General features: G+C 35.7%; 2 protein-coding genes across 6 annotated transcripts in view; one reads left to right on the top strand and one right to left on the bottom strand.

The window, feature by feature from the left end:
• Positions 1-2,747: 2,747 nt before the first annotated feature.
• Positions 2,748-18,442, top strand: LOC135101244 (uncharacterized). Its single transcript, XM_064004930.1, has 5 exons — positions 2,748-2,935; positions 4,007-4,127; positions 11,518-11,673; positions 12,375-12,506; positions 18,397-18,442. Exons 1-4 carry the CDS (start codon positions 2,763-2,765, stop codon positions 12,456-12,458), a joined length of 534 nt encoding a protein of 177 aa, XP_063861000.1. The 5' UTR covers positions 2,748-2,762; the 3' UTR covers positions 12,459-12,506; positions 18,397-18,442.
• A 57-nt stretch (positions 18,443-18,499) lies between these two features.
• LOC135101243 (protein cueball-like) overlaps positions 18,500-26,530 on the bottom strand; it is a 50,671-nt gene continuing 42,640 nt past the window's right edge. For all 5 annotated transcript variants that reach the window (XM_064004927.1, XM_064004924.1, XM_064004925.1 and 2 more), the window contains one exon: positions 18,500-26,184. In XM_064004927.1, the coding sequence (XP_063860997.1) occupies positions 26,165-26,184 (20 nt within the window). In that variant the 3' untranslated portion in view covers positions 18,500-26,164. The remainder of the gene's footprint in view (positions 26,185-26,530) is intronic.

Raw genomic sequence — 26,530 nt, 5'->3', positions numbered from 1 at the left:
CCAACATATAATACTAATTACTATTGTAAGTGGAAAAAATAATAATAACAATAATAATAATAATAATAATAATAATAATAATAATAATAATAATAACACTCACCACTCTCCATACAATTCTCTCTATTTCTCTGCATTTTCAAAGGAATATGTTATATATTTTCTGTAGATTTATTTATATAAAAAGACCATACGGTGTGATGAATTATTAATATTTCTAAAGCCTCTGTCTGCCAGTCTCTTTATCTGCATATTTGCTTTTCTTAAAAAAAATAATTATTTACATTGTGAATAAGTTTCTTCTTTTGACTGTGAAATCCGTTAGGTTGTGCTGCACTTTGGGTGGTGGCTGGCGGGAAAGTGACCTGAGGGTTGACAATCATCCTGACTGTGTGATGTGACCCACCCTTCGTGTATTGCCAGTCAGACACAAATATTTGTAATGTTTATGCATTGTTGTTACTGTATATAAAAAAAATATTAATAATAAATAAGTACATAAATATTCACAGCACTATATCTTATTAAAGAAAGAAAAACATACACATTACTAATTGAAATTATATTAAAATTATTAAACAACTTACATACGAGATGGAATGTGCTATGCCTGACTTGGCTCAGTTACAGGTGGGGAATCCCAAAAAGGGCTATTCCCAAATGGACTTCGTATTTCGGAAAGACTGTAACAAGGAAAAAAAAAAAAAAAACAGTAAGGTTAGCTCACCATTGAGACGACCTGTGGATTTGAGTCCCATGAGCAGCGTGGCTCCTTTTCACCTAGCAGCAAGTAGGTTGTGATGTAAGCTGAGAGACTGTGATCTCATTGTTTCAGTGTGGTGTGAGTGAGCGGTCTCAGTCATCCATAGACCAATTACTATGAACTTTGAACTTTTTTCTATATGGGAACAGCTGGCTATCCTACAAGGCTAGCAGATGACTATGAATAACACACACACACACACACACACACACACACACACACACTGTATCACCAGACAGTGATTGGAATAGCCTTAATTCTGATCACTAGCCTTGGGTCTCGAATCAGAGGTACAACGACAAAATACCTACGATAACACGTGGTATGCCGCTCTGCACCTGACCCGAATAATTATCACTAGCATAACTGGAGATTGAGCAACAATCAACATAAATTATGCACAAACTAACAGGCTCATTATGACTAAAGATAAACATTTATCACAGCGCAATGTTCACAGTATAAATAGTGTTGAGACATGACATAATAACCAAACATTTAATCAACTCTGACATGAATCGCACAGTACATCATTCCTCTAGTCTAGACACTGCCAGTCACTGGACAATACTGGGAATGTGGTCCATATAGCACTATCACACCATCACAACCCGATGAGTGTCCAGCTTGCACGGAGAAGGATGGGCATAAGCAGATAGATAATCAAATCAAGCTTTCGTGTCACACGTCCCAACCCCCACCACTCCTCACAAGAATAACAAGATATACGATATACGAGTACAATTTTCCTTACATGTGGGTATCATATGCTTGCAACGTAAGAACAAATTTTCATAATCAAAAATATTACAAAACACCAGATTACCTCTCTACTTAGCCAGAAACATAATATTCTCCAGAAACATAATATTCTGTAAATAACAACAGAAAATGCATTTTAGAGCAGATACTGAGATATTCTCGGCACACACACACACACACACACACACACACACACACACACACACACACACACACACACACACACACACACACATTGATGATATTTACAAACAAGAAAACGACAGATATTTATTAGATCATATCTGCACTGACAATAAAACAACTGTTGGGACTATTAGTCCATAACAAAGTATAAGAGAGAGAGAGAGAGAGAGAGAGAGAGAGAGAGAGAGAGAGAGAGAGAGAGAGAGAGAGAGAGATTGTGTCTGAAGGTTGTCCTCACCCTATATGTTTTGTGATGAGAGATGTGACCTGATCGTGAAAATATAGACTAGGAAGATCGCCACTGTTCATTTTGGTAACCTGAGGTTGCCATCCATATCCCTAGTGTCGGAGAGCTAAACAACCATACCGAGAGAGTTAGGCTTGCAAGGCATTGTTGAAAAATACGTGACACTCCCCATACTCACACACACTAAAAACACTTTCCTGTTGATAGAAAGTAACACAAGCTCGAATTGTCATGGTAGAGGTGGTACCATAGTTCCTTTCTCTCTCTTTCAATATTTTAAGACCAGTAAATAATTTGGGGTTTACACGTGGCATATCATCAATATGTATTATGAAGAGAAGTGTGTGTTTATCTATCTGTTTATCTGTTTATCTGTTTCCAAGCCTCACAGTTTACATCCACTTCAAGAACTAAAAACTCCTTTTTTTTTCTTATATATATATATATATATATATATATATATATATATATATATATATATATATATATATATATATATATATATATATATATATATATATAGATAGATAGATAGATAGATAGATAGATAGATAGATAGATAGATAGATAGATAGATAAGCTTCACCCACGGACCGCCCCTCTTCCAGCATCAATCTCGAGGTGGGTGACATAACCAATCTACGTATTCACTGCTTGCTCGTCATTTTCTAAAACCTGAAAAAAAAAAATGGAATGAAAAAAGATGAGGGATGATCGTATATGGAAAAAAAAGAAAAAAGGAAAAGGATTAAAAAAAAAAAAGTAGGAGAGGAATCCAAGAAGTGGAAAAGACTGTCCTCACGTATGTGTGAGAGAGAGAGAATAAGCGCGACCACCACCCCACCTCCACCTCCTGCATCCCTCTATTCAAAACAGGTGCCGTGTCCCTGCACCAGTCACTCCTCTCAACTGTTGTCCCGCAGCTCCACTCGCTTCATCTCACCTGCAATGTCACCCCGCAGTGTGCGCCTGCCCGCGTGTGTTATGGTGGCATTCTTTGATCTGTTAATTGTATATGTTGCTCTCTCTCTCTCTCTCTCTCTCTCTCTCTCTCTCTCTCTCTCTCTCTCTCTCTCTCTCTCTCTCTCTATGTGTGTGTGTGTGTGTGTGTGTGTTGTTTTATGCGAGTCAAGGAGATTGGACAAGGAAGAGAGACTGACAGTCCACTTCACCTGGGTGCCTTCTCATGTGGGCATCCACTTAAATGAAAAGGCAAACAGCCTGGCCCAGTATGCCGTTCAGGACGACATAGTGGACCCTGTCTCAGAGTACACCTTGAGTTATGTTAGAGTACACTTAAGGACTATGTAAATAGTAATACGAGCGCTCAGTTGGTGCATTGCCGTCACAGTGGCAATCCTAGCTCCCTTCACTATGCAAGTGTCTCCCAGAACACTGATTACAATTAGGGAGACAAAGTTCATCTCAGGTTGGGCTATAGGTATTTGTGGGAAGTTAGTAATGTGTCTGCTGTACATACATTGTATGCTGCACCAAGGGGCCACACACTGTAAAACTACCTTATGGAGTTCCTCTCATTGCTGAATATCAGCAGGCTCCGCACTCCTCCTTTGCTGCACTTCTATATTCAACAATAAACCTATTAATCAATCAATCGATCCTTTGTACTGATTGTAATAGACCTATGCACATCCTTCCTGTAATATGGGGGCCATACATAATGTAGATGAGGCCTAACCAGCGCTAAATATAACTTCAATATTACTTCTGGACTTGTCAACCATGCCTTCAGATCAAGAATAATATGAGGTATGAGACAGACCGGATTATGCTAGTGATTCTGAGTTTGGGTATAATAGGGATGAAATAATGTAGAAAACAGTCCGGGAATTGATGATAATACTGTTGGGAACGTGCAGAGAAACGAATGAAATTATGTTTGAGGCAGTGAAGGAGTTGCTGGACAGAATGTGGTGTGCTAGATGTAGAATTTGAATGTATTTTTCCTTCTCATTTTTTTTCTATTTGAATTAATTTTATCTTATTTATTTTCTTTATTATTTTTTTCTTCACTTCTGACTTATTAGAAGCAAACCAATAAAGTCGCCAGTAACATCAAGACTAAGATCAAGTGGCGATGCAGGATTTGCTGGCAGGCCAAGGTGGCGGGACGTCATTGGTTCAGCTCGTCAAAACACCGGGAACATGGTAAGTGGCCGCTGACATTTATGTCCTGTTGTTAGGATGTTGCTTGGGTTGTAGCAGACTAGCAAAGCACTTCAATTGATGCTTAATTCACTTGTAACTGTGCGTGTGTTGCTGAGGAGAGTGGTGTCTTGGGAAGATGAACACATGTAAAAAAAGGAAAAAAAAAAAAAATTGCACATTAAACTTGCTGGTAACACGAAATGACAGATGATGTAGCCCCACACACAGCAGCTACAGCATCTACTACTAGGTGTAGTCAGCCACAGCATAAGGAAAGTGCCTCTTAGCATTTCACAGCCTGGAGTTTATCGGGATAATACTATCGAGATAATTCTGAAACACCACCCTTATTTCAGGGCAGAATGTGTGTGTGTGTGTGTGTGTGTGTGTGTGTGTGTTTTGAAAAGTCTGCCGATTTGGCCGAAATTCACGAAAAAAGAAAAAATTCTGATTATTTTCAGACAGATTTGTTTTCATTTTCTTCCAGTAATGCGTTTCTTCTTAAGCCATAGTCAATATTTACTTTGCCATTAAGTAAATTGATCTAAACCAGTTGTGTCAAACTCGGCCAATAATGCCCTTGGTTATGATCTCAAGGGCCCTCAGTGCCTCAATAATCACATATTGACTCGTGAAGTCTACATTTCATTTTGCCGGTCATGTTGGTTTACCAAGACTTTATTATTTGGTTTCATTGAGCAGATTTGTAATGATTCTTTCATAAAATTTAGCAATAAAAGAGCATTATTCTGAGGAACTTTATACAAGATAAATTGTCACATAAATAATAGGTAAATGTTAATGTTATGTTTTGCCTTGGTAGTTCAGTAGTTTCCTCAACTGTAACAATTATAATGTATTATTGAAAAATCACTTGTAACCTCATGAGCCACTTAAAAACCATTCCGTGGACCCCTGATCTTAACTTAACCAAACATTAGTCCTGCAAGGCTAACCTCCTCCCAGCATTACAAGGCTGACCTCCCAACATTACAATGCTAACCTCCCAGCATTACAAGGCTAACCTCCCAACATTACAAGGCTAACCTCCCAACATTACAAGGCTGACCTCCCAACATTACAAGGCTGACCTCCCAACATTACAAGGCTAACCTCCCAACCTTACAAGGCTGACCTCCCAACATTACAAGGCTAACCTCCCAACATTACAAAGCTAACCTCCCAACATTTACAAGGCTAACCTCCCAACATTACAAGGCTAACCTCCCAACATTACAAGGCTAACCTCCCAACATTACAAGGCTGACCTCCCAACATTACAAGGCTAACCTCCCAACATTACAAGGCTGATCTCCCAACATTACAAGGCTAACCTCCCAACATTACAAGGCTGACCTCCCAACATTACAAGGCTGACCTCCCAACATTACAATGCTAACCTCCCAGCATTACAAGGCTAACCTCCCAACATTACAAGGCTAACCTCCCAACATTACAAGGCTGACCTCCCAACATTACAAGGCTAACCTCCCAACCTTACAAGGCTGACCTCCCAACATTACAAGGCTAACCTCCCAACATTACAAGGCTGACCTCCCAACATTACAAGGCTAACCTCCCAACATTACAAGGCTGACCTCCCAACATTACAAGGCTGACCTCCCAACATTACAAGGCTGATCTCCCAATATTACAAGGCTGACCTCCCAACATTGCAAGGGTAACCTCCAAACAAAGCAGGACAACAAGACCCTGTGCAGCATATTATTTTGTAAGTCATCTCTACACAGACTTGGTAATTGTTTTGGAACTGTCCAGTCAGGATGGCAAATGGTATTGTACATTATTACTTATGTATACAGCCAGTTCTAAGACACATTTCTTCTATGATATTTATGTTGTAAAATGCTTATTTATGGATTTTTTATCTTTTTTCCATCTTGTGTTTGCCCAACACCTGCCACAATACACATAATTGCATTTTCCAAGGTGATTTATGTGTGTGTGTGTGTGTGTGTGTGTGTGTGTGTGTGTGTGTGTGTGTGTTTTTACCTAGTTGTGAAATACAGGACAAGAGCCATATTAGGCACGTGCCATCCTGTCTCCATATCAACTTTTATCTAGATTTCCTTTAAATTTATGAATTGTCTTTACACACACAGTCTCATCCTTAAGTTCATTCCACACTGTTATACTTCTGTGGGGGAAGCTATGTTTCTTGATGCTCTTCTGCAAACACTCCTTTTCAATTTCCTTCCATTTCCTCTTGTGTCTCATATTTGGTATCATAAGGCCTTTTCTGTTTAGCTTTTCCATTCCTTCCAATATTCTATTTATTGCTATCAAATCTTGGACATATCATTGTTGTTATCAGTTTTTTTTATCATATCTTCATCAATATAGGAGAATGCTATCTTGATGTTTCTCAGCAGATTGTTTTCCTATAATATTGTTTATGTGCTTCCCAAGTGACAAATTATCAGTAATAACTACTCCTAGGTCTTTTTCTTCTGATCTTATAGAGATTTCCTCATTTCCTAAGTAATAGTTGCCAACTGGTTTTCTCACTTTTTCCAAACCTCATCACACTACATTTTTTAGCATTAACTCCATGTTCCAACTCAATGACCATTCATTAATCTTAATTAAGTCCTGATTTAAACCAATGCAGTCCTCTTCATTTGCTACTTTCCTCATAATCTTTAGTGTCATCAGCAAAAATGTTCATGTAACTTTCTACATCTTCTGTTATATCATTTACATAAACTGTGAATATGTTAGGTGCAAGTACCAAACTTTGCAGGACTCCATTTATTACCATTCTCTAGTTCGACTTGCTGCCTTTAATTACTGTCCTCATTTTTCTGTTTGTCAAAAAGTCAGTCATCCATTTTCACAGTGATCCACCAAGTCCTCCAATTTTTTCCAATTTCCATGTTGGTTTTCTGTGTGGAACTTTATCAGATGCTTTTCTCAGATCTAAGTATATGCAGTCAGCCCATCCATCTCTCTCTTGCACTATATCTATTACTCTTGAGTAGAAACTTATCAAATTTGTTACACAAGACCTTCCTTTTCTGAAGCCAAACTGTTTCTCTGTTATTGTACTGTTGTCTTCTAGGTATTTCACCCATCTGTTCTTGATAATCTTTTCACAAATCTTCACCACCACACTTGTGAGCGATACAGGTCTATAATTTAATGGATCTTCTTTACTTCCGGTCTTGTGAATTGGGGTAATATCTGCCTGTTTCCAATCTATGGGTACTCTACCTTTTACCAGGGTGGTGCTAATTATATTGTGCAGCACTGAGGCTAATTGTGAGCTACACTCTTTTAAAATCCAACTCGATACACCATCAGGACCCATTGCTTTCCTTACATGCAGGTCTTCCAACATATTCTTTACTTCTTTTACTGATGTTTTAATCTCCTTTAGGTCGGTCCCTTTTTCTAACGCTGTCCTCTCACCTCTGAGATCATTTTTCCTAGTAAACACAGAGTGGAAGTATCTGTTAAACACTTCAGGTACCTCTTTTGGGTCATCCACTGTCTCTTCTCCAGCTTTTACCATGCTTATTTCATCTTTGCTCTTTAATTTTCCATTGATGAATTTATTAAATAATTTTGTTTTTTTACATTACTCCACAACATTCTTTTCAAAATTTTTCTGCTCATCTCTGCGAGTTTTGACATATTCGTTCCTCTTCCATGTATAATTTTCCACAGGTCCAGTCTTTTGTTCTTCTTCCACTTGTCCCATGCTTTTTCTATCTCCAATCTAACTGTTGCACATCTATTGTACCAATAATTTTTGAAAAGGTTCTCTGTTGATCTTTTGGGTACCCATTTCTCTACTCCCTTATTATAAATGTCCAGGAAAGCTGTCCACTTTTTTCTGACCCTCTTTTGAATAAATATGTTCCAATTCACTTCGCTGAAATACTTCCTAAGTTGTCAAACGTTAGTCTTGCTGTAGTTTATCCATTCTCTTCTGTGGTCCTCTTTCCTTATACTGAAATTATTATCCCTAACTCTGAACTGAATCAGCACATGATCACTTTTCCTATTGGGTTTATGAATTTAAGGTTTTCTACTATTTCTTGTTCCTTGGTGATAATTAGATCGAGCCTTGAAGGTGCTTCATTTCCCCTAAATCTTGTGTCATCTGTAACCCACTGTTTCAGGAAATTTTCAATAGCCAGGTCTAATAGCTTGCTCCCCCATGACTCACGGCCTTCTGTGGTCCAATTTTCCCAAGATATCTCTTCACAGTTAAAGTCCCCCTTCAGGAGTATATCATCATTTTCCTCAAGCAGCTCTGCTAAACATGTCCTTGTGTCCTCAAACATTTTCTTACATTCATTCTCTCTCCAAGAGTTGGAATAGGGGGGAACATGTCACCACAACATTACGGTATCATCCCATATTCTGTCTTAAGCTTATTGTCAATACTTCTGCCTCCTCCACCCCATATGTGACAGATTCCACTAATAAATCCTTCCTAACTAGAAGCATCACACCTCCTCCCCGTTTATTCTTTCTATTTCTCATCCAGAGGTATTTTCCTTCAATATTTAATATATCCCCTTCACTTGCCAATTTAGTTTCAACGATTCCAGTGATGTCCGGTTTCTCCTCTTTTAAATAGTCTCCTAGTTCCAACACTGCCGACATTAGTCTTTTATGTTCGTGTATGCTACTTTTAGTCTTCCCCTTCCGCATTTACTTCCCTCCTGTACCACTTTTTCAACCTCATGTTCATGACCCTCCAAAAGAAGTTTTTTCTCCACCTCTGATAGTTTTTCGTTTTTTTTTTCCATTTGCTTCTTTTCTTAGTTCATTTATAGTATCTCTCTCTTCTCTGGTTCTATCTTTTTTTATCCACACTTGTTTGTATTCTTCCACCATGGCCAATTTCCAGGATTTACTCAGTGTTTCTTCAGCTACCACTTGTGACCTAAACCTTATTTTCATAGGACGCTGTCCACCCTCAGCGTATCTACCTAATCTTTTAATTTCTTCAGTCTCTCCAGTCAGCTCTTTTTCTTGCAATGTCAACTAATTTTTCCACACATCTCTTTCCCTTCTTTTCTCTTTTAGTCCACTAAGGTGTACATCCTTCCATCAGGCCAAATATCACAACAGTTTTTTCTTATCCACTGTCTCTCATCAATTTTTCTTTCAGTTTTATAACTTGAACAACTTTTTCTGTTAGCTTTGTGTCATTTGCTTTGGTTTGTTCCTCCACAATTTTCCTAAAATCAATCTTTTCTTCCTCTTGGTCTTTCTTCCCATTTTCCTGTTTTACATTTAATTCTTCCACTTTACCTTCATATTCCATTGATTTCTCTTCATATAACGTTAGTTTTTTTTTTATGTAGATTGTCATATGCACCTTTCCACAACCCCTTCTCGGTGACCAAAGTTTGTGTGTGTGTGTGTGTGTGTGTGTGTGTGTGTGTGTGTGTGTGTGTGTGTGTGTGTGTGTGTGTGTGTGTGTGTGTGTGTGTGTGTGTGTGTGTATGCTGGGTGAAGCGTCATAAAAGGATGGATCTAGCAACAACATTTCATACTCATCTACAAGGAAAAACATTCAGAAGCATTTGAGAATTCTGCAAAAGTATTTGTAATTGAATTTCTCATATTCATTATAGTAGGTAATTATGATTTACATTCTTCACATTTAATACTCTTTTTTTAATTGATTTAAGGGAAAGTCTTAATGATGTTAAATTTCATTCAGAAAAATTTGAAGGTGAGAGTCATATGCTACCCACTCACTCTGTACTCCATAATAGGAATGGTCATATATTACAATGTCTCACTCTCACCCTAAACCTCCCAAACCCTGGTGTAACTCAGCCTTCTTGTGCTATACACAATAGAGAGCCAGTCCATGAAATGAGATGAGCTTTCCATCACCTGAAACTCTTGCACTTTAAATTTCTGCCCAGAATAAGTGAAGGGCTGACCTCCAGTTAGTCAAGAATTCCTTGTTCAATAGAAAATGTCAATCTTTATAGATCTAACTCCCTTCATGACCTCTGGCACCCAGCCAAAAAATATCTCCAATAACTTTTCCTCCTTTATTTCAACCTGATGGTACCAGAGCCATCTCATCTATCTTCAAAGCTAAACTCTGCTCAAAGCTTTGCTTAAAACTCTGCCTTGGATGATTCAGAACTTGTTCTTCCCTTGGAAGGCTTATGGACCTAATGGGATCCTTCCTATTGTTCCCCAAAATTGTGCCTCCATGCTTGTCTAGTCAAACTCATCCAACTCTGTCTATCAACATTTACCTTTCCTTCCTGGTGGAAGTTTGCCTTCATTCAGCCTGTTCCTTAAAAGGATGACTGCTCTAATCCCTTGAGCTATCATCCTATTGCTTTAATTTGCTGTCTCTCTAGAGTTTTGAATCTATCCTCAACAGGAAGACTCTTAAACATCTACCACTTCACAATCTCCAGTGTGGGTTCCGTCGTGGCTCCTCTTTTGGTGATCTTCAGGCCTTCCTTATTGAGTCTTGCTTATCCTTTTTTAGGGATTTTGATGAAGCTTTTGCTGTTGCCTTAGACATATCAAAAACATTTGATAGAGTGAAGCAAAGTGCTTTAATTTCCAAACTGCTCTCATACAGCTTCCATAAACTACTCTCTGTAAATTTATCACAATTTTACTTTCTGAACATTCTATTGGTGCTGTGTCAGACAGACACTCCTCTCCTCCCAAGTCTTTTAACAGTGCCATTTCTCAAGGCTCTGTTCCGTCACCCACTCTCTTCTATTATTTATACTTATTAATCTATTATTCATGATCTTTTAAGCTAAACTTAATGTCCTATCATAAATATGTCAATGATACTACTACATTTTCCCATGTCTTCTTAGATGTCCAACCCTTTAGGAATTAAATCGCTCATGCAGGGAAGCCACAGAACACCTGTCTTCTGATCTTTCTAAAATTTCTGATTGGGACAGAGCAAACTTGGGTAAACAGAGGTGACTGCTACTTTTGTATCAACACACTTGTACAATAGCACCTGTCATGTTGATGCCTGGAATTTGAGGGAAAATAGCATGTATTAGTCAGTATCTTGACTTCTTTTGTAGCCTTATTTTTTTATGTTCTTTCTTCCAAAGAACTTTTAAGATGAATCTTAGTTTCATTACAAAGGAGAGAAAAGGGAGTCTTGATAATTTCTAGAACTTTTTGAGGATAAAGAAGCTGGGCATAATGTAAGAGCACTTACAAATCAACCTAGCACCACTAAATAACTTCCTAATCATACTTATATCATTGTACAGAGTAGAAGGCTAGATGACAATGTACTGGTGACTTGTGTGAACTCAACACGTGCTCACCAAAACATTAGTGTTACTACCAATTATTTATTATTTTTTAATTCGTTCATAATGATATATTTTAGGTTGGACTGGAATCTATGTCAAGATATGTGTCTCCGGTGAATCCGGCCATCTACCCTCACCTCACCCTTGTGCTGATGAGCATTGGGGTGTTCTTCACGGCCTGGTTCTTTGTTTATGAAGTCACGTCCACAAAGCTCACCCGTGACTTCTTTAAGGTGTGTTTAACAGTGCATTCTTATTACTTATGTGCATTGACAGTAATTGGGGCTACAGGTGAAATACAGTGACAGTAACAAAAAATGTTTAGATAATTATATTTTATGAAGATGCAATGTAGTAGTATAAACAGGATAAATGCCTGGGAAGATTGGGAAAAGAAAAATTATTTCATAATAAATATGACAAAATTTGTAGTTGAGACAGGTAGAAGAAGCTGTACAGCAGATTAAAACATTTGATGAGAAACAAAGTTTCACTAACAAAATTTAGCATGCACAGCCAATAGTAATCAGTCATGCATTGGGCCTCAGTAATAGCAGCCAAAGACCTTGAATCCCCATCCCATATACATTAATTCTTGTAACATTATGTTGGTGGCTATTAAGTCCATTATGTCATTCGATGGTTAAATCAATGGGCTGTACTTTCATGAAAACTCTTATGTAATTGAATTTCTTGTAAACGTCAGTGGCATTTCATACTTCTTGTCTTACATTACATGTCTTACATAAGCATGAATTTAGTTTTCAAGATCTTTGAGTAAATTAGTATAGGATACTTTCTTAATTTTTAATTTATTTATATATTATTATTTTTAATTGGTTTATTTATTTATTTTATTTTATTTATTTATTTATTCATTTCTATTTTATTTTATTTTATTTTATTTTATTTTATTTTATTTATTATTTTTCAGGAATGCCTGATAGCCCTTGTCGCTTCAGTATTCATGGGATTTGGAATTCTCTTCCTGCTGCTTTGGGTTGGAATATACGTATGAGAGATGAGAGAATCCTCAGCAGATGTGTGTGTGTGAAGTGTGAGTAAGGTAAGACAACCTGTGAAAGCTTTATTTATAAAGCATTGGTTGATTTAACTGTTATGTCATCCTTTCTTCTAGTTTTCTGTAATTTATACTCATCTTTTTTATTTATGCATACCAAAAGTACATGAAATTGAAATATTACAAGCCTACATAAAAAAAAAAAGACTAATACCTATAACACTTAGTGCTAACTGCCTGGGTCTTGCTAACATTTAGTATAGCTTTGCTATAGAGAGTTATGAAATGTGCATTTATGAAATTAGGAAAGCTGTTATAGGTATTGTTAATTATTGTTGTTGTTGTTGTTGTAGTTGTTCTTGTTCTTGTTATTATTTTTATTATTTTTATAATTATTATATTATTATTAATATTATTATTATTATTATTATTATTATTATTATTATTATTATTATTATTATTATTATTATTATTATTATTATTATTATTATTATTTTAAGGGCTATGTTCAGTTTTTGCCATTCTGTTTATTTGTCATACACAAAATTTTGCACAGTGGTAGGGCAAAGCATTTATAACACTCTTGTACCTTTATTTTATTGATTGATTTTTTTTATTTATTTATTTTTTTTTTATTTGTTTTTTTTTTAATTAAAAAAAAATAAGATGCCTTTTCAAAATCCCAAAGCTCAAAAAACTTGTGTTTTTTTTATGTGGCATTGTGCCATAGGTGTAGGTACACTGTTGATTTTTAAGTGAGTATGTTTGAAATTTTTATTCTTATTGTTGAATTTAAGAAAAAGATTTCTCATCTTTCAACTTAGGCAAATTTTGACTCCATGAACATTTTTTTTTTATATACATAATAGTTAATTTAAAATAATAAGCATGTATGTTTGTATATTTTAGTCTACTCTAATAATCCTGAAGGTTTGATGGGAATCCAAAAAAATGGCTGAGTTTTAGGCATGTACGTTAGCAGAAATGTTTTGAGATACAGGCTCAACATTTGTATTACTCATCATTCTTATATTAATATGTCATCACTACACTTTATTATTACATTGTCTGTGTTGTTACATCATTCCTTCATGTCTGTATGGTAGAAAAATACTTTGAAAGGTGATATTATTTGCTTGAGTGGCTCTTGGTTCTTAACCCATGGTATTATCTTGCTGCAGCCCAGATGTTTCAGAGCTGCCATGCTCTTCATTATTGCCAGGTTTTCCTCAAAAGTCACCACTTTCATATCAACTTTGCATGCCTGGACATCCTCAGAAATGTGGGAAATGGGACAAGATAGTTGTGTGGTACCTCCAAGGAAGTGATACATGTCCTCGCTCAACTAAGGCTGGCAAGCTACTGAGACTGAGAGCCTAGCAAGGCACTGAGCTGAGAACACCACTCATCCCTCCCTTTATATCTTGTTCACCCCAAAAAATCAAAAGATTTTGCCAATATTTCATAGTTTTGTGGGAAAAAAGATACACGCTACTGATGTAAACAAAGGCACGTGGCTGAGTATGGAACCTTTAAATGGGATTTAAATGGAAAGTATTTTACCTTAAATCTTTGTGAAAAAATAGGGAATGTGTATGCCTACCATATGTATTTTTTTACAATAGGTCATATTTTTCAGTTCAGTTTTTTTTTTTTTTTTTTTTTTTTTTTTTTTTTTTTTTTTTTTTTTTTTTTGTCCCAACCAGATGTTCCCCTCAAGAGAATAATTTTAAGCTTAGCTAAAAGGAATATAACATAAGAGCCTTGACTTTTATGTAAAAAAAACTATGTGTACAAATGTAAATAAACCTCAACTGACTGCTATTAGTGGGAAGCAGAAAGTCCAGGATATGGACCATTTCCCCCACCACCTGACTCAGGAAGGTGATCATGCTTCCCATAAGTTCAGTTCAAACAGATGACCTTCCCTATCATTAGTGCAGTGTGCAACTACTACAGGTTGAACATAAATGCTTTGGCATCCTTGATTCAAGAGCCATCCCAGTTTAGCTGTTTTCCCAGATTAACCAAGGTCATATTGTAATATATTGTCATATATTGTAATATACCTCCTGATATGTCTAGAAAGATTTAGATAGTGTGCCTGGTGTGCCAGAGAATGTTTTCAGATACACTGAAAGTGTAACTACTTAATGTAAATGAAAAAAACAAACATCATGAAACAGGAAACAGGCCTGGCAAATTTGTGAATGTACAGTACCCTCTCAAGTTTCACACTTGCTTTCTTTCCAAGGCATAGTGCTAAACTGAAGGGTCATGAAACTCAGAGTAGTGAAAACACTGAAAATACGTATTCATTCTGGCCGCATGGCCTAGAACTGTGTGAATGTGTCTAGTCCTCACATTTGCTATGATGCAGCAGTGTGGCAGTCCAGCCAGTTATAGAAATGTGTGAGTGTGAACATAAGAACATAATATTGGAGGTGGTTTGCTGCTGCATACTACCTTGAGTAGTGCCAAGCATCAGAGAGCATTGGTCTTTGACACTGTGTCCCTTCTCACTAAGGGGAAAAAAATCATTCTAGTTAGTCTAGACTAGTATAGATAGGCTAATATTGCTTGTTATTTGAATCTGGCAGCTCAAACCAACAAGAACAGCACCTTTGCCTACTTCAATGGTTGTGCTCCATTCCAACCAACCTCTTGATAGAAGTTGCATCCGTCGAGAAGTCAGGGAGACCGTTTGCACTATGGTACAGATGATCAATCACAGAGTTGAGTAACCATCACAAGTAAATAAGAGGGGTCCCTGCATTGAAGGGTGATCACTTTGGCAAACATCACCATATGCACTGCCGCAAGGAGCCACAGTTAATGCCGCAACATTTCTCATCAGTAGAGAGGAGGAGGAGTATATGTATCAGGACACACCTATGTGTATGAGTGCCATCTGCACACACCAAGGGTGGTTAAGGCAGATTGCAACTACAGCAGAATGAGTAGCAACGAATTCTCGCTTGCTTACTTATACTGCATACTGTGTCACACCAATGCTAGCAAGTACAGTAAACATTGTGAAGCACTGATGCAAGTGCTGCTACCTCGCTGACCACCTATTCACCTCATTTCATGGTGGTTTCCGTGTGTCTCCGTCACTAAACCCCACTCATGGATCATCTTATTTAATCTTTTTGCCTCCATTTCTTATTCTGGCTCTGTGTTCATCACATATAACCCTCAAACACTTTGTTTTCATTATATGTTTTCATTACCATTTCTTCTCTTATGTTTCAGCACTATACAGCACATTACACAACCCTGATGCAAAGATACTCCTAGTGGGAAGAATTCACTTACACCATCACCAACTCCCACACATGCCCTGCTATTTACATAGAAATTCTTCACTCCTTCCAGCAACCAGCCTCCAACTCTGTATATTTTTTAGAACATCTCACAGTCCTTATTTATCAGTTCTACCATGTGCTTTCTCCAAGCCCATTAACACCACTTCCTTTCCTTTTCCATAAAAACTCACAGTTGCCTTATTGCAAATATCTGGTTTACACAAGTTCTTCCCCTTCTAAAACCTTCTTTTCCTCTTGGACAGCATTTTCTGTTCCTTCTCATATCCTCCTCATTACCACCACACCATACACCTTTACTGCTACATTTAGCTAACTTGTTCCCCTATAGTTAGAGCATTCCTGTCAATTCCCTGTTCTTTTATATAAGGGGACTATATTTGTACTTGTCCAATCTTATGGCACCTTACCAGCAATAAACCACAAATTCATTAACCTTAACAACCACCGTATAATGGTCTTCCCACCAATTTTCAAGCACTACAGTACATCCATCCAAACCCACAGCTTTCCTTGTCCTCATTTCCCTCACAGTCTCTCATACTTCCTCCCTTTTAATTGGTATGTTGTTTTAACTCCCTTAATGTGTTGACTATTTCCTTCACCGACTCCAGCAATTTAACAATTCTTCAAAATATTCAGCCCATCTTTTGCAGATTGTATCTTCCTCATTCAGCATTGTTCTATCACCTGCCTTCAGTCTCTTCATACCCAGATGTTTCTTTCCTTGTTGTCTTTACTTCTTTCCAGAACATTTTCTGTCTACTTACTACACTCACCTCTCATCTGCCTAATCTTTGCATCACATACTACCTACTCTCTTTGTTTGGTTAATCTTCTCTCAATATTTGTTGTAAAACTCCCAATCCGTCTTTTGCATCCAGATTTCATAAGCATGCTTCTTTTCCTGTACAGCCACACAAATCTCCTCACACCACCACTCACTCACCACCACTCATCTTCCTCACACCACCTATAACTCATCTCAACCCACACATCTGCTGCAAACAACTTATGACTACACTTTTGAGACACTGCCACTTCCTGATCCTTCATTTAATTCCATTCTTTTGCAATCTTTTCCTGGTACTATGCAGCCTTCTCCCTCTTCTCCAAACTCCCTCATTTTCAGAACTCACATTCTTACCCTCTTGCAAAGCCTTTATCCATGTGTCAACTCTCATCTTCCACTTGACCAGGAAGTGGTCTGACATACCATCCCTCTCCACACCTCACATCTAACAACCATTTCATCATGCTCCTTGACATACTCTCATAGTCCATTATTAATTGCTCTGTCTACCACTGTCCCACTTACTTGCCTCATCCATGTATACATATAAATGTACTTAAACATTGTTTTCCCAACCACCACTTCCTGTTCCATGCATAATTCAATTCCAAGTTTCTCCCTGTTTTCATTTCTACCTGGCACACGAGCTGCCAGACCACATGCCAGTGTAGTCATGTTATCAGTTTACTTCTCATAGTGGTACTATGTGGTATAATTTTCAGTACACAGGATATCTATGGTGCTCTCACTTAGCCTATAGTTGTTTCTATGGTGCTTATGGGAAAATCTCACATTATAATTTCTTCTAGGATTAGAACAAGGTCAAAAGTCATACATATGTGTGCACTCTAGATAGAAAAATAACAATAAGCAGGAACTTTGCATGTGCAGTTAACCAATGCATTTTTACTTTTTATACATGTGTGTGCACTCTAGATAGAAAAATATCAATAAGCAGGAACTTTGCATGTGCAATTAACCAATGCATTTTTATTTTTTGCTTATATTTTTTTTTTTATATATTTACCGTGTTACATCATTTATCATAGACCACTAAAGTTCATAGGCAGGATATAGATGAAAACTTTGACTAACTGGCACCAGTGGTAATTTGGAAATTTGGAAGTGCCATGTATAAGCATAAATTCCAGATGCTTGAGACTTACTGATGTGAAATATAAAAAAGAAAAAATTAATAAATAAATAAGTTAATAAAGTTACTTAGTTCAACATGTTAAAGTTACTTAGTTCAACATGTTCTTAAAGATGCTGTACACTGAGAAATACATCCGATTAAAAGTTCTTATCAGAGGCTGATGTGAATACAGAGCACAGGTGTAGCAATGGTTTGCAGGCACTTCTGCTTGTAGTTAATCTTATTGTACATAGTTCTTTATTCATATTTGTTATATGCACTACACACATTTACATACTGTATCTACTTCATCAGTCTTCCTCCTTGAGAAAAAGGGAAAATGAGGTAAATAGAGCAAAAAAAATTGTACCGATAAAATCCAGACCAACCTGTGTCTATCAATTAACTTACACAGCAGGTGTGTTTGAGTACAAATGATCTTGAGTCAGCATCAAAACATGTGATGTGGCAGCAGTAACCAGGTTTCACACAGGAATTTTGAATCATAAGCCCAGATTTTGCTGGATGTTTCTGGATACCTGAGTGCTGGTTAGGAAGTCTTATTTTAGTAAGTAAGAGATACAATTAGTATAATAGCTAGAGAGATACAATTAGTATAATAACTAGAGTTCAAGTTTATGGAATTGTGGATAATCATATATATTTTTTACTTCTTTTCAGATTGAGGCATTCCAACATTTGTATACAGAATAAAGGACTAAATCTATTAATTCATTATCATTTACTGGCCTTTTTAATTTCCAGGAATAAATAAAACACAAGATAAGATCAACATTATATTGCACCCATACTGTTCTACTGAAAGAACATTCAAGGTTGAACATAACCAGAATAATTTAAATTGAGAATAAATAATACATTCTTTGGTCCATCTGACAAATTCTCTGTTCAAAAATAAGGTCCAAAAGGTGAATGACAAACCCTAAGTGAAGATGCAGTCAGCACCAAAAAACTTTAGAAATCCTGCTAATATGAGTGTCACATTGCACAAACTGGCAAGTTGCTCCTTCTCAGTCTAAAAAAGTCAACTGGAAGAAAATAAATACATGGTAACTTAAGTTAGTCTCTCAGATGTTTGTAAAAGTACAGGATGATGGATTGAGTTTTGACATATTGACATGAATTCTTTTGTGACATCATTGTTTTGGCTAACAAAACGATTGTGTTTGTTTTTTAAACATTATGTTCTACAGTTACTGTACAATGCCTGAAAGATATACAAATCATGACAGCATAGTATGAGTTAGTTTCATAAGAATGGGGAAACAAATAGAAAAATTAGTATAACTAATGCCAATGAAAAGACTGTGTGCGTTAGCTAAGAAATGGCATGATAAGAGATGCAAGGATGTGGCCTCACCACAAACATGATGATGAACCACCATGAAAAAGTTTTTGTTTAATCATCATTTTACATTTAACTGTCTTTTGATAGCATGCAAAGTGTTGTCAAACTTTTTGGGGAGGTCTACCACCATGTTTGTGGTAAGCCACATCCTGGCATCCCTCATTCTGCCATTTCTTGACCAACATACTCACAAACTTATCATGGGCATTAATTATACAGCTTATTTTTTATGTTTCAACTTTCTTATAAAACTCTGTCACTCATACTATGTCATCATGGCTTGTAGATTTTCCAGGTGTCACACAGTAACTTTGTGGAATATTTTAAAACAAAACTAAAAAAAAAAAATCAAACACTGAATACATTATTATATGAGAGACTAACCTAAGTTGCCATGAAGTTATTTTCTCCTGGCCAATTTTTCAGACTGGCAGGTTGCCAGTTTGTGCAATGTGATGCTCACATAAGTGAGAGTTCTGGAGTTGTTTGGCACTGAACATATATGTTTTTAACTTGGATGGCACAATCACTTTGTCTACAGGTGGTTGATTTTGTAAGCTGGCCATGAAAGGTAATTTAACCGTAATTGTTGGGCAAAACAAGAAGTACAATGCTAAGAAACATTTTAACACAACTACATCCTAAATTTAAATCATATGTTGGATGTTTAGATGAAGAATATCTTAATAATTGCAAACCACAAAAACAGGACACCACATTATTATAATTTAATGCAATCCCCACAGAGTAGACAATGGACAGCTGTTGTCTTTAGAACAGTTACATGTTGATCTGTTCTTATTTCATCTATGTGCTAACAACTGATTTAATGCACATCTCTCACCTAAAGAGCATGTGCAGAGAATCCCACAGAGACTAACAGGCGTGCAAAGTGACCCATCTTGGTGTCTACTTCAGCCTGCATACAATGACTAGTTCATCAAGTGACCCATCTAGGTGTCCACTTGAGACCTTTAACAATAACTTACAAGATCAAACAAGTGACCCATCTAAGCGTCCACTTGAGATCACAATACCTGAAAAATGTAAAACCACTACATCTGCTTACAAAAATATCACTATCCTTTCTTGGGATGAGTGAGGTAAGATAACTTACTCAATGCATTATTGTAACCTTCCATCTAGAAATACTTTTCCTCACAACTTCGCATACTTGTTTGTATTTCAATGTGGAAAGTTATAAAAGTGCTTTGAGTACAACCAACAACATAACAATATCACCAAGGATTGCACCATAGTGTCTGGCCACCCTTCAAGGAGTTGTATTGAATATTTTCCACTAAAATTTTTCTCTTCAAAAACTAGATTATACATAAAATGTCATCATGGATATTTTAACATGAATAGATCTTGCATATGCTCAATCAAGTCTGCAATTTTTTAAGTTAAATTGTTTTGCCATTTTCAAGATTTAACATTTTGTATATTTTGAAAGTCACTAAATTTCCTTAACATGAACCTTAACCTGTTGTATAAAATATGACTGTCAACAATGGCCTTTACAAATAGTAAATTATTTAAGTGCCAGGATACATGTCCATATGATTACATTAATGAGCATATCATATTGAACAAAACTATTACATATAGTCATTAACTGGGAACAAGGGGCAACATATTCCAAATGAAACATTAACCCATAACTAATTTTGCCCAGTAGTCCAGCATCTACCTACTTTTGCTTGTCTTAGTGACTAACTAACTTCTACTTGTGTAATTAGATTTTGATAAATTCATCATCCATTATTGAAGTACTGGGTATCTTTCCAGTATACGAGGCCCTTACACTTGGTGCCATTTGTAGTCTCAAATATCATAGAGTTCCTTACAGCAGTATGCCTGCAGAAACAATTCTCAAACTTTTATTTCAATGTATAGCAAGAGGCGACCTCTGGCAATGCAGATCCAGGTAACAAAGCTTCAAGCAAGATGAACTTGGTATCTTAGGTTGGATTATTTTCTTGAATATTCAAAAGTTTATTTCTAGTATTCAAAACTCAATCAGGTTAATTGAGCTCTCCACACTGACCAGGTGGATAGCTTCCACATATATGTTGCAAATTGCCTGCCTGCTGTTTTGATCTTAGGGAGTATCAAATTTTGGAATAAAATTAACACCATTCAACATAGAAATGTTGAAATCCACTGTGTGAACAAAATAAAACTACAAAATTTTTGACTTTATCAAAATTTTGAAGTGAAAAATTATAAAAGAGGTTTTTATCTGGCGGCTTTTCTTGCTTCTAAATTGTTTTCTGTGAGCAGTGCAGTCTACTATTTTCTCTTACATTCTGTGAAGCACTGGACCATACAGGTTGTTAGTACTTGAAAGCCATTTATAGGTTTTAATAATGGTTTTCCTGAGAGTACATTTTTTGCATATGCTGTGTTGAACATTACATGAACTTTTTTGCTTTTTTAAAATTTCAAGGCAAAATTTAGATCACCCTCAATAAAATCATAAAACACAAATACCTTTCTCCAAATAATGAATATAGCAAAATGATTTTTTTTAAGTTCAACATTCTGAAATTATACTTATAAACCTCCTTCATCAGCCATATATCTTGTCATATTTTGGACAATACAATGTTAACTTAAAAACAGCCCACATTCCCAATCTTTTTAGCAAAATAATTCTGTTGCAGCTGATCTCATAATACTCATAAGAGAATATCTAAAATTAAGTGCCAATTTTACATAAAGATTATAAAATTGCAGGAATCTTTGGAACATGGATATCCCCATAAAATTAGGATAAAATTGTTAAGTAATCATTTTCTTACCACTCCGAATATGGTCACAAAACACACATAAACCAGTCCAATGTATGAATACCTTGCATATCTTGGGACCTTCCAACCTACACAGGTGTAATGAGAAGGAAAGGAACCCACCTTCCTTTTTCAATCCCTCAGAACAGAGGATAAAGATTTCATTCAGTGTTGCACATGGTGATCAAACACACGATCTGTGATGTTTGTGTACAGAAGTAAAAATAACTAGAAAATAGCACTATCTAAATAGCCAAATAAATAATATCAATAGCTGACAACTGCAACAGGGATGCAATCAGCTGCCTTCTTTAATGATTGCACTAAAATTCTGGCCATTTATTTCTATGTTGATTACAAAGCTGTAGTTTCTAATTTTATTACCACCATAATAATAAGAATGAAGCCTTGTGACATTAATGTACTTTGAATTTCTATCTGTATGAAAAGTGCTCCAATAACATATTCTTTATAAATTTCTTCGCATAGATTACATTTTGCACACATCTTAAAGTAGCTGCTTGTAGTAGTAGTCATAGCATGACAAACTGCTTCTTAAATAGTGGTGAATGACTGGAAAAGACTTAAATAAGTATTTATGTTGTCAGTGGAGTTAATAGGGAGCTTCAAAAGATTAGATAAATTTACAGTGGATACAAGCATGGTCAGGTGTAAGCCTGCTGCAGACCTCTTGCAGCTTAACTTGCTGTTCCTATAATTTTTTTATTTTTTTTTATTTCAATCTACTAAATTGGTAACAAGTCATAACATCAATGTCATTCTTAATGGAAATATCACATCTGAAGGTATCTTAAGAACAATATCAGTTTCCCAATTTAAAATCACTTAAGTCATTCTCAAGAAATGTTTCTGCTTTTAAAAAGGCATAAAATATCTGCTTCCAATTATACACCAACTCATGTTTTTAATTTGACTGACCTCTCAAATCAATGGTAACTTGGAAAAAAAGTAGATTGCAGTGCTAAACAAAGTAAACCAAATGCATATCAAACTTCAAAGAACACAATAAACTGGCAAACTGATGCCTAATTTTTCATTTCCATTTCTGCATGTGAAATCAGCAATTCACAAAATTCATTACCATTTTGAGATTCATTCTGTTTTCAATTTAAGTAAGCTTGTGGCACTTGTGATATATGATAACAATGATATCAGAGCTTCTTGTGTCAGTTTATAAATGCAACAATAGTTTCTAATAACAAAAGCTGGCATTCGGCTTAAAAATATATACATCCCAGATTATAAACTGTTGGCTTCATGAAACAAATGTGTACAGCTGGAACACTTGTTCCTATCAAAATATAACATATATAAATAAAAAGAAAAATAATACACATTAATGTTCAGCATGCTATTAAAATTTCCAAAACCTAAAAAATAACAATAAAAATAAATAAATAAAAAAAACAATAAATAAAATTAAATAAATAATATGACATGTGACAAACTTGGCTAGTATACAAGAAGACATATCATAAATAAAAAATAAATAATGGTTGTTCATATCCAAAATCTAACATCAAGGTTTTTAAATATTTCAACAGACTAGCTTACAAAAAATATTTACGACAATGCACACACCTTTTACCAATTTATTGTGTAAGTCTTCTTACACATACGACATGTTATCATTCCAGACTTCTTTCAGAAGTCACATTCTCATTAAAGCTTAACATAAGTAACTGCAAAAATCATATGTGCAACATTATAATTCTTACAAGCTATATCACAGCCATTATGATGTTTCTTTAGCCTTGCTTATGTACAACAGTATTCATGAATGTGATGCATAGGTACTTTATATTTTATCATGTGGTATTTTACAATGCAATGAGAATAAATTTCCTAACTGAAGAAAATAATGAAAGCAACTTCCAAGTAATTAAAGAAGAAAATTAACTACTTGATATCCACAACCAAGAATACCATACCATGACAAAGCAGTCTCCTATACACAAGTTATGAAGTTATTTTGTTTACTTTGATTAATAGCCAAATAGCATGAGCTAATGAAATGTTAAAATAATAATAATAATAATAATAATAATAATAATAATAATAATAATAATAAAGAAATCAAGCAATCACATATCTTTACTAATTTTACTTTGTCTCCTAGAAGCTAATGCACTGTCACATAACTTTACTTGAAGAACTAAAGAAACTAAGATATTTTTTTGTTATTGCACTTGAAAATTGAAATTCACACCATGGCTGCAAAAAAATATTTCATATAATATCACATTATCTTATGAACTTCGAAATGCTTTAATGGTTTCAGTAATGTGTGTAATGTATCTCTGAAAATAAATATTTAAAAGGCAGTGTTAGTCAATCAAAATTAATAATCCTATTTTGTCTTCAGTTGAAAGTTTTGGTGAAACCCATGAACACTACTAATTTAACTAATTCAATTCACACACTGTTTAGGTTCTTACAAAACTTTAATTTGTATTTGCTATACTATGGCATGAAAATATAACTGCCTTAAGTGATATCACTGTCAAATGTAAATCTTAAACTTTGTATAATTAATTAATTTGCAATTTATGTTTCAATTTTAGAATTATGGACTCCAGAAGATACCTATCTCATTATCTGACAAAAAAAGTAATTTATCGAGCAACGAGTTAGAGGTTTTTCAATTTATCTTTTCTTCCTGTGCATTCATTAAAATTTTTGTCAATTAAAAAAAATGGCTGCAGGCTTATAAAACTCATATCACAGCCATTCCCTTAAGGGAATTCTTAGGAACAGGTTTTAGGTATACAAGGATGGATAGATAAAAACAAAAAAATAAACAAATAATGTTTTTAAATATACCTATATACCAAGTCAGTTATTTTTATATCAGACCTCAGGTAAGGAAACAAACAGTAGCTTAGGGTCTGTCTCTTAATGTCCTTTAAAGTTGCCTCTTTGTGACTCACTCACACCATCAGTGCTTCCACTCCTGGAATTGCTACCAGGTGTATCTTCATGCTCAATATTATCTCTCCTTGAACCTCAAACAGAGACATTTTCAGTGTTATCTTCAGCCTAAGGAACAGCCAGATATTACAAGGAACCAGGTCTGGAAAGAAATTTAGTGCATGGCCACAATATTCTGTATTAGATGTGAAGAATAGACTGGCATATTGTCATAAGGCAGCTGCCAGTTCTTTGCTGCTCAGATGTCTGGTTTCTGGTGCGAAATTCTTTACACCTAATGCACAATTTCTTGGCTAAACATAAAATTCCTCAGGTTTGCCAGATTTCTTGCTCTCCAGACTTGGTTCCTTATGATATCTGGCTGCTCTGGAAGCTTAAGTTGCCACCATTTGAAACTTGAGGATGCATAATTAAAAATACAACACTGCACCAGGTAGCCAATCCAGAACATGACTTATAGAAATGTTTCAAGCAATGGAAGGACCAATAGACCAAAGTGTGAGGTAACACAAGATGCACATCGAAGAACATTTGAGTTACAATCCCCAAAAAATAAGGCACCTTTTGTACCTTGGCCTAAGGCTGGATATTTTTTGAATACATTTAAAATGTATATGTCAAACTGCTAAGTGTTGTAGATGATACTCTATCATCACTATGTACACACTATTAATGGTGCTTCATTTGTGTGAAAACTTTCTTATATTTCCAGTTGAGGGTGGACTTCTATTTGCACTATCTTTGTATCATTTAAAATCCTCAGATAAAATACAAGCTAAGGCTTCCAAATCCAGGCAAAATCATCCAAAACTGTTGGCAAACTTGGCAACTTATTTATAATTATCTATCTGATGCCTTGTTCTCACTGGGAACAAGGCATCATGGATAGAATTTCACTCAAATTTGCCCAAGTGTAGAAATATCATGCTAAAGATAACTCAGAGTTCATCCTTTCTACACCAATGACACTAACAGTTTTTTATTTATTTTTTGATAAAGCAAAAACGAAATCATATAAAAAGTGTCATCTCTCATTAGGTAGTGAGGTATTTCATGTCTGTGATCATGCATGTAATGGGAAGGATCATATCACTCCAAGCCTTCTATTGGTGTTCAGTATGTTCAGATGTCCCTTATATCACATGATATCTACCCCAGTGCCTGTGACTGGCTGTCATGAGCCCACCAGAAATAATTTCTCTGGACCACAACATTGTCCCAGATAACATTTTCAGTAGTTGCTCAGATATCTTCACCATCATCAAGTAATCCTTTCTTGTCCTCATAATTCTTGGAATTTTTTCTTATATCCTTGTATGACTTGCCTTGTTTTTTAACAGTGGTGTAGCAGGGCTGTAAAGAGGGAAAGTAATATCAACATAGTTAATGTGGTTTAAAATTATGTCAATATCAAGTCCAGAAGCACTTTAAAAAAATACATACAAGTATAGTACAATCAGAAACAAAGCTGCTTGTAAGAATTAAATTAGAGTTTGTATATCACACGATGAACAAATGCAGACAGCTTTTAAATGCAAGCCAAAGCAAATGCATGAGTGCAGTTCCTAAGGAGCACAAACAGTAACTGGCTCTGAAGAAACTCTCACAGTAAGTTTTTAAATATTTCTAAAGTAGAGTTGGCATAAATGACCATGCAACAAGGTAGATATTTTAGACAGTTGAGATATGTCAACTAATA

Source organism: Scylla paramamosain, chromosome 6 (assembly GCF_035594125.1).
Source record: "Scylla paramamosain isolate STU-SP2022 chromosome 6, ASM3559412v1, whole genome shotgun sequence".
Classification (NCBI taxonomy): domain Eukaryota; kingdom Metazoa; phylum Arthropoda; class Malacostraca; order Decapoda; family Portunidae; genus Scylla; species Scylla paramamosain.
The sequence above is the reverse complement of the archived record's forward strand: the minus strand, read 5'-3'. Positions and strand labels throughout refer to the sequence as shown.